Source organism: Pongo pygmaeus, chromosome 2, assembly GCF_028885625.2.
Source record: "Pongo pygmaeus isolate AG05252 chromosome 2, NHGRI_mPonPyg2-v2.0_pri, whole genome shotgun sequence".
In the NCBI taxonomy this organism is placed as follows: Eukaryota; Metazoa; Chordata; class Mammalia; order Primates; family Hominidae; genus Pongo; species Pongo pygmaeus.
The window spans coordinates 34,169,929-34,182,388 of record NC_085930.1 but is presented as its reverse complement, the minus strand read 5'-3'; the positions used below and the strand labels follow the sequence as shown (position 1 = coordinate 34,182,388).

General features: G+C 42.5%; 1 protein-coding gene across 1 annotated transcript; it reads right to left on the bottom strand.

The window, feature by feature from the left end:
• Positions 1–2,787: 2,787 nt before the first annotated feature.
• Positions 2,788–7,135, bottom strand: TRMT10C (tRNA methyltransferase 10C, mitochondrial RNase P subunit). The gene is made up of 2 exons (XM_054481179.2): positions 6,972–7,135; positions 2,788–4,271 (listed from the first exon to the last, which is right to left on the bottom strand). The coding sequence occupies exon 2, from the start codon at positions 4,257–4,259 to the stop codon at positions 2,979–2,981; it is 1,281 nt and encodes a 426-aa protein (XP_054337154.1). The 5' UTR covers positions 4,260–4,271; positions 6,972–7,135; the 3' UTR covers positions 2,788–2,978.
• Between the last annotated feature and the right edge of the window lie 5,325 nt (positions 7,136–12,460).

Here is a 12,460-nt window from a genome sequence, read left to right as displayed (position 1 = left end):
GATGGTGTTTCTCCATGTTTGTCAGGGTGGTCTCAAACTCCCGACCTCAGGTGATCTGCCCACCTCGGCCTCCCAAAGTTCTGGGATTACAGGCCTGAGTCACCACACCCAGCTTTGTCCATTCTCTTTTAAACCTACTCCAATTGGCTTTCTTTTCAATCCTCCATTGAAATTGCTGTTTTCAAGATAATCAGCAGTGTCCTCATTCCTACATTCAGTGGTCAGCTCTCAGACTTCATCTTACCTGATCTGCAGCATGAAACACTTTTTTTCATTTTGCCTCCAGGACATTTTCTCTCTCTTCTTACTGGTTGCTCTACCTCAGTCTTGCTGGTTCCTTCTCATCTCTCACACCTCTAAATGTTGGAGTACCTCAGGGCTCAGATATCAGATATCTTTATCCACACAGACTCCCTAGATGGCCTCAACTAGCCTGGAGCATTTAACTAATTACATTATTAACATCTCCAGCCAGACCTTGTCTCTGAACTCCAGGCTCATATATCCAACTGACCACTTGATATCTCCACTTGGACATCTAATAGGCAACTGTAAAATGTCCCAAAGTTACCTGCCCCCTCAAAGCTTCTGCATTTCGGTAAATAGTAACAAGTCCTTCCAGTTTCTCTAGTCAACAATCTTGAAGTCTTCCCTAAATTTTATCTTACTAAACACATTCAGATCTGACTGCGTCTCACTACCTACTCTATTACCACCCTCCTACAACCTACTATTATCTCTCACTTTTGTTACTGCAATAGCCTCCTAACTGGTCTCTCTCATAATCTATTCTCGACATAGCCAAAGTCATCATTTTAAACTGAATCCAATTTGGGGTGGGGTGGGGCAGGTGGGAGGAGATGAAGACAAGAGGAAGATCCCCAAATGGGGTGGTGGTAGCAAGTGGGCAAGAAAAGACAACAAGAATCCGAGACAGAGGAAGAAAAGAAATCATCCAAGGAGGGGAGGGAAAAAAAATCACCCATCTGAGATCTATATCTGGGCTGGAGGAAAAAGTTTGTTATGTGTTTTCACAAAGAATAAATATACAAAACCATGGGGGTGGGGGGTGGACAATGAGTCAGATTCATTTATTCTTCAAATGTTTAAGCAGCAGGCACTATACTGGGCTCTAGGGATATAGCAGTGAATAAGACAGAAAAAAAAATCCTGCCTTCACAGAGCTAATATTCCAGTTTTCCTATTAAAACATCAGTCAGATGTCACTTTTTGGTTCAAGACCATCTGATCTTCTGGTAAAAACCAAAGTTCTTATGGTGGCTTAAGATGCCTTACTTGACAGACCTAGCTACTCCTCTGATCTGATCTTCAGCTCTTTTTACTCATTTTGCTTCAGGAGCACCAGTCTCCTTATTGGACCTTGAACCCTCTCTCAAGGGCTTTGACACTTGTTCCTTTTGCTTGGAATTCCCTTCCCTCATATCTTCATAGCTTACTCTCACTTCAAGTCTGTGGAGATGTCACCTTGTCTGTCTTTGGGCAAATTAAGAAAGGAATACCTCCTTAGTGGATGCAATCTTTTAAGCACATGGCCTAAAGGCGGACAGTCTTTGTATGAAGAAATGGCGTCTCTTCCTTCTAGCAAATGCAACCCCGCAACAGGGCATCATTCAGGGTTCTAAAATTCCAGCCACTTGGGAAACTGAGGCAGGAGGCTTACTTGAGCCCAGGAGATTGTGGCTGCAGTGAGCCATGATCATACCACTGCACTCCAGCCTGGGTTATAAGGTGAGACTCCATCACAAAAAAAGAAAGAGAAAGAAAAGAAATGCATTGGATGTTTATGCCAATTTCCAATTCAGAAATTGGGAATAGTTGCCTATATCATTCCTATTTCCCATGTTTTCAAAAATTTTATTTTTAATTTCTCACACAGGGTCTCACCCTGTTGCCCAGGCTATAGCACAGCAGCACAATGTTGGCTTACTTGCAACCTCCACCTCCCAGGCTCAAGTGATCCTCCCACCTTAGCCTCCCAAGTAGCAGGGACTACATGCACACACCACCACATCTAGGCTAATTTTTGTATTTTTTTTAAGAGATGGGGTTTCACCATGCTGCCCATGTTGGTATCAAACTCCTGGGCTCAAGTGATCAGCCTGCCTTGGCCTCCCAAAGTGCTGAGATTACAGGAGTAAGCCAATGCACCAGACATAAATCCCTTTTTCTTTAAGAGGACAAGAAATCAGTTTTATCTCTGTGAACCCATTTTTCATAGTTGTACAGAAAAACCCCCCCAAAGTCCTTTTTCCTATTTTCTCACTCAACAAGCAACACAGACAGAAGACCTCTGTGACCAAATGTGGGGGAATTTCTCATCAACACACAAGCAATCAATTCTGCAGTGGACACCAGCTAGGTGTTCTGTAATTCAATTCAGATGCTATCTACTGGGAGATAGTGTCAGAGCCCACAGGTTGAGGGCCCGGTCCCTAAAACTGCTCCCTCCTCCCACCAGGCTCAAGTTGCAAATCTGGGCCTACAGAACTTCTGACTGACTGGCTTCAAGTTGGGGTACCAACTCCTTCTCTTGATTAATTTGCTTGAATGGTTCATAGAATTGAAGGAAACACATTTACCAGTTTACTGTAAAAGATATTACAAAACATACAGACAAAGAGATGCACAGGGAAAGCTATGGGGGAAGGGGTGCAGAGCTTCCAAGCCCACCCCAGGGCACCACCCTCTAGGAACCTCCATAAAAAAGTCTACCAATGGTACAACTATTTAACTGGGATAATTTAAAGATTATTCTGTTCAACAATCTTGGACAACTCTTTTTATTATCTTTTTGCAGTAAACAAAGTATAATCCTAAAGTTCTGCAGATATCTAATTGAGAAAAGACACAACCCTGCAGTCAGTTGGGAAAGACTACCTTTAGAAGAGAAAAATGAATTGTTTGGGAAGAAATACATTAACAGAACTGTATTTCCAACGCATTTACTTTTTAAGCCATCAAATGTTCTCATTTGAGCCACGTGTTCTGTGCACATTCAGAGAACCTTTTGAAAATGAATTAAAAGTCTTTGCCTTCTTCAGTCTGTTGATAAACTCTTGAGAATGCTGAGAAATCTCCAGAAAACCAGTATGTTTTCTCTTGGGAACGAATTGCAGAGCCTTTTCCCAATTACCATTGTTTTTCAGACATAACAAAATACGTATCATTTGATCTAAGGTGAGATTTTTGTTACCAACTTCCCATTGTAAATATTTATCTAATGGAAGGCGTTCAGTTGCCAGGTTCAGCCGTTTTGCCTTGGCTAGGGATGTGCCTGGCTGCATATGCTTATCAACAAAAGACCCAATTACATAAACTTTGTCATGCCTGAAAGTACTCATAACATTGGGAGAATCTGCAGTTAAATAGATAATACTGTCCTTTGGAAATAAATCTACATGAGACTTTTCTGTTGATGTTAAAAGCAATTTGTCCCATTTTTCTTGATACCGTTTAACTAACTCTCTGTGAAAAGCACCATCTATTTTTAGATTGCAGAAATAAATATGGAAGGGATCAACATTTTTTCTGTTGCATCCTTCACTTTCTAAAAGCTGGGAAACAGTATTCTGCAATTCTTTTCGTTTCATATAATTTTCGTAAGCCATGTCAAAAACCAAAGGTTGTCCAAACTGCATGGCTTGGGCACCCTTCCAGCCCATTGCTATGTCCATACTCCTATCCCAAAGTCGTAAAAACAGAAAGTTTTTTTGTTTATCTTCCTCAGTGGTTTCTAGCAGCTGGATATTTTTTGCTTCTTCCCTTGCTGCTGCTTTCTTTTCCTTTTTTATTTGCTTAGCTTTTTTCAATTTTTCCTTCACATATAAATATTTTAAATATTTTTTTTTTGCTGTGTTAGAAACACATTCCATACTGGTTTTGAGCTCTTCTTCAGTGATGTGTTCTGGTACTTCTCTGCCAAGCAATCTCCACATCTCAATGAACTCTCTGGTGGCAGCTAGAGGATCTTCATCCTTACTGCTTGAGATTGTTGAAACACATTCTTCTTGCACACTAGATTTCATGGTAGTTTTCCACTTATCCAATTCTAGCTCTTCAGAAGGGGGTGTACTCTCATTATTAGGATAAGTAACAGCTGGTATTTTGGAAGACATGTATCTCTGCAAAATTATTGAGTGTAAGTTATTTCTCTTCCTATGAAGGGTAAATGGCACCAAAAACCTGGTGAAAGGTCTGAAGAAATTGACAGTAACACTCATTTTGAGGAAAGCAGCCATGTAACAAAACCCCTGTAAAAGAAGAAAAAGGCAATTACAAATTAGACAAAGATTTTTATAACTTCTCAACTAATTGTGCAAGTATAAATCTGAAATACCAAAATAAAATCAATTTTTGAAACACAAAGTAAAATCTTTGTACCAATTTTTTTTCTAGACTCCTGTGGTCTAGAGCCTGTGATCACTCATTGAGCAAAAAGTTTAAAACTTAGTTGGGTTCTTGGCCGGGCACAGTGGCTCATGCCTGTAATCCCAGCACTTTGGGAGCCCGAAGTGGGTGGATCACCTGAGGTCAGGAGTTCAAGACTAGCCTGGCCGACATGGTGAGAAACCTCATCTCTACCAAAAATACAAAAATTAGCCAGGTATGGTGGCAAGCACCTGTAATCCCAGCTTCTCGGGAGGCTGAGGCAGGAGAATTGCTTGAACCCGGGAGGTGGAGGTTGCAGTGAGCCGAGATCGTGACACTGCACTCCAGCCTGGGTGACAGAGTGAGATTCTGTCTCAAAAAAAAAAAGTTGGGTTCTTATTTTAGACATGAATTTCACTATTGCTTTAGCTAAAAGGATAAGTTGAAGATCCTTTTTAGATTTTTATCTAGGGGCCCAGAGAATCAATGTTACTGGGCAACAAAGTTATGTACCACCGAGGCAGCTGACATCATGATGCTGCATACTCCTCCATTCTACACTAAGCCCAGATACAGAACGAAACACAAGATCCTTCACAAAAGAAACAAATAAAGACAAAGGACATGAAAGGTACTGACAATGGCAACAGGTAAAAAGCACTTAGAAACTGCTGTACCAATGCCCTCATTACAGAAATATACCAAAATCTACTGATCAAAAAATAGCAACAAATTCTTCCCCCGTTCAGGCTTTATTTTGCAGCAAATATTATTATTAACAAAGAAAATGTCCAAGATTGAGACAAATGTATATAAAGCTCCACAATTTTATCCTAAAGGCCTGGATGTCCATGAGACATTGAAGATGCTTAAAGATGTATAACTAGTCTCAAATTTAAAGGAAAAGAAATAAAGGGAATTCAAATTTTTACAAAATGCAAATAAAACACTTGAAAAATTCCTTCTTCCCTTGGCTTCATTTAATGACCCTGCACAGGCTCCTAGGTTTCCTGCTCTGACCTGTGCACTGATGTCCAGATGCCCCTCCCTTAAAGGTGGATGTAACTCCGCATTCTATCCTATTCTTTTTTTTTCAATCTATACATTTCCCTTCTGAGATGTGACCTACTTCTGTGGCTTCAATGACCATGCATCAGAAAGACACCTCAAAGGCAGGCCGGGTGCGGTGGCTCACTCCTGTAATCCCAGCACTTTGGAAGGCCGAGGAGGGAGGATCGCTTGAGGTCAGGAGTTTGAGACCGCCTGACCAACATGGTGAAACCCCATCTCTACTAAAAATACAAAAATTAGCCAGGTGTGGTGGCGCACGCCTGTAATCCCAGGTACTCCTGAAGCTGAAGTAGAAGAATCGCTTGAATACGGGGGGCGGAAGTTGCAGTGAGCCGAGATTGCACCACTGCACTCCAGCCTGGGCGACAGAGTAAGATTGTCTCAAAACAACAAAAACAAAAAAAAAAACCTCAAACGCAACCGATCGAAATAACCCCTCTACCTTTGCTTCACAATCTGATCCTCCTTCAATGTTCTGTTTCAAGGGATACTGCTATCCATTGGTATTGTTCCCAACATATATTTCTAAGCTTATTGCGGCCAGGTCAGCAGCATCTCTAGCTATTCTTCACCTCACACTTCAAGTATTCCACCATTAGTTTTCACAGCACTCTTGTGCCTATGACAGTACTTCTAACACTATACTGTAATTGGCTGGTTATCTATTTGCCTCACTAGATGTTAAGGACTAACTAGTGTCCATGAGGACAAAGACTTTGTCTATAACGTTAACATTGAATCCAATGCTTGACAGTATTTGGCTTACGGTAATCACGCAAATATTTTTCTAATACCCTAGATCGATGCTTCCTTCATTAAAAAAAAAAAAGAAAAAAAAAGTTCAGCCTCCCTTTATTATTTTTTTTGAGAAGGAGTCTCGCTCTGTCATTCCAGGCTGGAGTATAGTGGCGCGATCTCGGCACAAGCTCCGCCTCCCAGGGTTCACGCCATTCTCCTGCCTCAGCCTCCCGAGTAGCTGGGACTATAGGCACCCGCCACCACGCCCGGCTATTTTGTATTTTTAGTACAGACGGGGTTTCACTGTGTTAGCCAGGATGGTCTCGGATCTCCTGACCTCGTGATCCGACCACCTCGGCCTCCCATTGTGCTGGGATTACAGGCGTGAGCCACCGCGCCCGGCTCAGCCTCCCTTTAAAGAGAAAACAATTTACTTTAGAATCCCGGAAATATTTAACTGGGGTCCCCAGGCCCTAATCTAATATACATTGAGTTCAGAATGAGTTTTAAAAGTTTTATTCTTGTAACTGGCAAAGGATTTAGAATATCACAGAAATGAAAACCCCAATTGTAAAAAGCAATCAAGTACATCATTTCAGGAACCACTGATTTTGTTTCAGGTACTGTACTAGTTATAGTTTATTAAAATCACTGGGCTTCCTCTTACCTGTGGGCCTTCCCAGCGCACATGCGCCACTAAATGCATCTTGGAACGTCTCTGGCGTCCTCCCACCCCCAACACACACATTAGGAGAAAGAAGAAACTCGCTTACCAGGAGTGCAGAGATAGCGGTTCCCGCTGGCGCAAAGAACAGGGACCCTGGAGGACGAAGGACTCCGACTTACAGACGCCCAGGAATCCGCGCCGAAGCTAGCACGCAGCCTACCCAACAGCCCACACAGCCGACGAAAGCGGTCGCTGGGGCTCAGCCGGAAGTTCCCTCCTCTCCTTTCCGGCGCTGCTTTTTTTACGTCACAGCACGCAAAGAACGCTTTCCTGGCTGAAAGAAGCGCTTTAGAGGAGACGGCTGTCGGTAGGCAAGTGGGTACTTGCAGCCTACGCTCTCAGTTGTCACGGACTTGTAGCTGTGTTATGTTGTGTTTTCCTCCATATATCCTAAAAACTTTTTCTGGGCCGGGCCAGTTGGCTTACGCCTGTAATCCCAGTGTTTTGGGCGGCCGAGGCGGGCGGATCACTTGGGGTCAGGAGTTTGAGACCAGCCTGGCCAACATAGGGAAACCCCGTCTCTACTAAAAATACAAAAAGTAGCCAGGTGTGGTGGCGCGCGCCTGTAATCCCAGTTGCTCGGGAGGCTGAGGCAGGAGAATCGCTTGAACCCGGGAGGCGGAGGTTGCGGTGAGCCGAGATCGCGCCACTGCACTCCAGCCTGGGCGACAGAGCAAGACTGTCTCAAAAAAAAAAAAAACTGTTTCTAGTCCTCTTCTCAACCTACTCTCTGTTTGGGCCCTGTATTTATAAACATTTGCTGACAAAGTACTGAAATAAAGTGTGTTTTTTTCACAAGTCTTCTTACTCAGCTTCAGACTCCTTGACGCTAGGACTTTAAACTCTTAATCTTTTTGACCAGTTTATCACCAGTACCTGGCACTATGCTTGGAACATGATAAGCCACGGTAAGTTTCTGTCTCCTCCTAGCTCATTTGGAAAATTTAATGTGAAATGAAGTTAAAACACATTTGTAAATTGGTGGCATTTGGGCCAAAATCCAGCCTCCACATATTTTGTTTAGCTAGCACAGTGTTTTCATGTTTTCAATTATTTTGGTTTAGCTGTCATCTTAAAAACATAAGGTACAAGACCATTTACTGGGGAAAGGTCAATCTTTTCAACAATTGGTGCTGGGAAAACGGGATATACACGAGAAGAATGAAATTGGACCCTTACCTAACACCACATATAAAAACTAACTCAAAATGAGTCAGGGCCGGGCGCGGTGGCTCACGCCTGTAATCCCAGCACTTTGGGAGGCCGAGGCGGGCGGATCACGAGGTCAGGAGATCGAGACCATCCTGGCTAACATGGTGAAACCCCGTCTCTACTAAAAATACAAAAAATTAGCTGAGCGTGGTGGTGGGCGCCTGTAGTCCCAGCTACTAGAGAGGCTGAGCCAGGAGAATGGCGTGAACCCGGGAGGCGGAGCTTGCAGTGAGCCGAGATTGTGCCACTGCACTCCAGCCTGGGCAACAGAGTGAGACTCCATCTCAAAACAAAAACAAAAATCAAAATGAGTCAAATACTTAAATATAATAGTGTAGTGAAAACTATAAAACAGAATACAACATCGAGGAAAACCATGACATTGGATTTGGTAGATTTCATGCTTATGACACCAAAATCGTAGGCAACATAAGAAAAAATTTACAAATTGGGCTTCATAAAAATGAAATACTTTTGGGCCGGGCGTGGTGGCTTATGCCTGTAATCCCAGCACTTTGGGAGGCCGAGGCAGGCAGATCACGAGATCAAGAGATAGAGAGCATCCTGGCCAATATGGTGAAACCACGTCTCCACTAAAAATACAAAAATTACCTGGGCGTGGTGGTGCATGCCTGTAGTCCCAGCTACTCAGGAGGCTGAGGCAAGAGAATTGTTTGAACCCAGGAGGCAGAGGTTGCAGTGAGCCGAGATCATGCCACTGCACTCCAGCCTGGCGACAGAACAAGACTGTCGAGAGAGAGAGAGAAGGGACTTTTGTACATAGAAGGACACTATCAACAGAATAAAAAGGCAATCCACAGAATGGGAGAAAATAGTTGCAAATCATGTATCTGTTAAGGGATTAATATCCAGAATATGGCTAGGCTCACGCCTGTAATCCCAGCACTTTGGGAGGCCGAGGTGGACAGATCACCTGAGGTCAGGAGTTCGAGACCAGACTGTCAACATGGTGAAACCCCATCTCTACTAAAAATACAAAAAATTAGCTGGGCGTGGTGGCAGATGCCTGTAATCTCAGCTACTTGGGAGGCTGAGGCAGCAGAATCGCTTGAACCCAGGAGGCAGAGGTTGCAGTGAGCTGAGACCGCACCACTGCACTCCAGCCTGGGCACCATAGGGAGAGACTCCGTCTCAAAAAAAAAAAAATCCAGAATATGTGAAGAACTAGAACTCGACAACAAAAGAAACCTAAACAACCCAATTCAAAGTGAGCAAAGAACTTGAGTAGACATTTCTCCAATGAAGATATAAAAATGGCCAGTAAGCACATAAAGAGATGTTCAACATTATTATGGAAATGCAAATAAAAACCACAATAAGGCTGGGCATGGTGGCTTATGCCTGTAATCCTAGTGTTTTGGGAGGCTGAGGTGGGAGGATCACTGAGTCCAGGAGTTTGAGATCAGCCTGGGCAACACAGCAAGACCCCATCTCTACTAAAAATAATAGCCAAGTGTAGTGGTGTGTGCCTGTCATCCCAGATGCTTGGGAGGTTGAGGCAGGAGGACCACTTGAACCCAGGAGTTTGAGGCTGCAGTGAGCTATGATTGCACCACTGCACTCCATCCTGTGTGACAAAGCAAGTCTGTGTTTCTCCTGTCTCTAAAGAGAAAAAAAAAAGCCAGAAAAATTAAATGCTGGCAAAGGCATGTAGAAATTGGAACCTTGTATATTGCTGGTAAGAATGTAAAATGGAGCAGATGCGGCTGGGTGTGGTGGCTCACGCCTGTAATCCCAGCACTTTGGGAGGCCGAGGTGGGTGGATCACGAGGTCAGGAGATCTAGACAATCCTGGCCAACACGGTGAAACTCCATCTCTACTAAAAATACAAATGTTAGCCAAGCGTGGTAGCGCATGCCTGTAGTCCCAGCTACTCGGGAGGCTGAGGCAGGAAAATTGCTTGAACCTGGGAGGCAGAGGTTGCAGTGAACTGAGATCACGCCACTGCACTCCAGCCTGGTGACAGAGCAAGACTCTGTCTCAACAAACAACAACAACAAAATGGAGCAGATGCTATGAAGAACAGTTTTAACAGTTCCTCAAGAAACCAAACACAGAATGAACATATTCTGCAGCCATTCTACTCCTAGTAATATACCCAAAGAAATTGAAAGCAGAGACACAGACACTTGTACTCTAATGTCATTGTAGCATTATTGATAATAACCAAAAGGTAGAAGCAACCCAAATATCCGTGAACAGATGAATAGGTAAAAAAATGTTGCAGGTACATATAATGGAATATTATTCAGTCTTAAAAAGGAATGAAGTTCTGATACATGATACAACATAGATAAACTTTGGAGGCATTATACACTAAGTGAAATAAGCCAGGCACAAAAGGACAAATATTGTATAAGTCCACCTATATGAAGTACCTAGAATAGTCAAATCATAAAGACAGAAAGTAGAATAGTGTTTACCAGGGGCTGGGGAAAGGGAAGAATGGGCAGTTACTGTTTAATAGGTATGAATTTTCAGTATGGGATGATGAAAAAGTTCTGGAGATGGATAGTAGTGATGGTTGTACAAGAACTTAATGCCATTGAACTGTACACTTGAAAATGACTAAAATGGAAATGTTTATATTGTATATAGTTTACTAAAATAAAAGAAGATAAGCATAGTCTTTTCCAAATGATTTTAAAAAACGAGATCTTGTCTAAGAGACTGATTACTATCATGTTAGAAAGGTGAGGTGGTGATAGCAAAAAAATCATGAGTTTACTCCCAAACATGGAAAAAAATCAAGAACAAATATCCTCTAGTAGTTATAACAAATAGCGGTGGTAGAGGTTATTTTTTCTTGTTCCTGTTCTTTAAAGAGATACATCTGAAGTTTTTCCATTAATATTTTATGAAGGTTTTTGCTATATAATCTTTGTCAAGTAAAGGAAATTTCATTCTGTTAAGTTTACTAAGATTCTTTATGTGAAAAATCTTTGGAAGTGTTTCTATAAATATAGCAGAACATAATTTATTTAATATGTCTGGGATCTGACCTATTCTAGATTATTTCCAGGGTTCAGACATCTTACCTCCAACAAAAAGCACAGTGATTTTCAAAATACATTTTTTTTTTTTTGAGACGGAGTCTCGCTCTTTCACTCAGGCCGGAGTGCAGTGGCGCGATCTCGGCTCACTACAAGCTCCGCCTCCCGGGTTTACGCCATTCTCCTGCTTCAGCCCCGGAGTAGCTGGGACTACAGGCGCCCCCCACCGCGCCCGGCTAATTTTTTGTATTTTTAGTAGAGACAGGGTTTCACCGTGTTAGCCAGGATGGTCTCGATCTCCTGACCTCGTGATCCGCCCGCCTCGGACTCCGCGCCCGGCCTCAAAATACATGTTTCGGCATAGAAGAATGGCTTGTAATATGGGATGTAAGGTATCAAAAAAATAAAAAGTAAATTGTAGGCCAGGAGCATTGGCTCATGCCTATAATCAGCATTTTGGGAGGCCAAGGCAGGCAGATTGCTTGGGCTCAAGAGTTCCAGACCAGCCTGGCCAACATGGTGAAACCCTGTCTCTACAAAAAATACATTAAAAAAAGAAAAGAAAAAGAAATAAATTTTAAAAGCAAGGAAATATATAAAAACCCATAAGACAATGTCACATAAACACTAGAATTGAAAAAGTAGAAGGTCTGAATGCTCTCTCTTGGCTCATATTTCTTCTTGGAAACAATGGTTAGACCTAAGTAAAGGCTGTTTTGTAGTCAAGGCACCCACTCTCCAGTTCCCCAGAGCTTATTCTACCACATGTTATCTTTTCTACACTGGTGCAAATGTCATTTGCCGTGTATTTTGCCTGCACTGTTTATTATATAATAGAGAATGATTTCTCTATACCAACGTCTCTTTCAAGAGTTGGAAGACAAAGCATGGATTCAAAGATTTAGGTGTTACTTACAAAGTAGAGAACTCTTGTATCTGATTCTCTGCTCTACCTTCAATGTCTACAACAGTGCTTGGCAAGTATCGGAAACTCAATAATAATTTGCTAATGAACGAATACTAAATAGATCAGGTAAGTGATGTTAGTGGCTTGGACAAGAGTGGTGGCAGTAAAGGCAAAGAAAAGGGGGAATATTTGAAAGATATTTAAGAGCTGGACGTGACAGAATTTGATGATCAATTTGGGAGAAAAGGAGAGGAACAAGTCAATAGTCTGGTTTGAGCACCTGGGCAGACAGTGAAAAGGAGTATATGGGGTGAGGGCAGAGATGGTAAGTATAGTATTAGACATGCGGCTTTTGAGCTCTCTTCAAGATAGCCAAATGATATCTCCTTTTGGATATTTGG

Coding starts and splice junctions, on each gene's coding strand:
- TRMT10C (XM_054481179.2), bottom strand. CDS start 4,259: ATGGCTGCTTTCCTCAAAATGAGTGTTACTGTCAATTTCTTCAGACCT.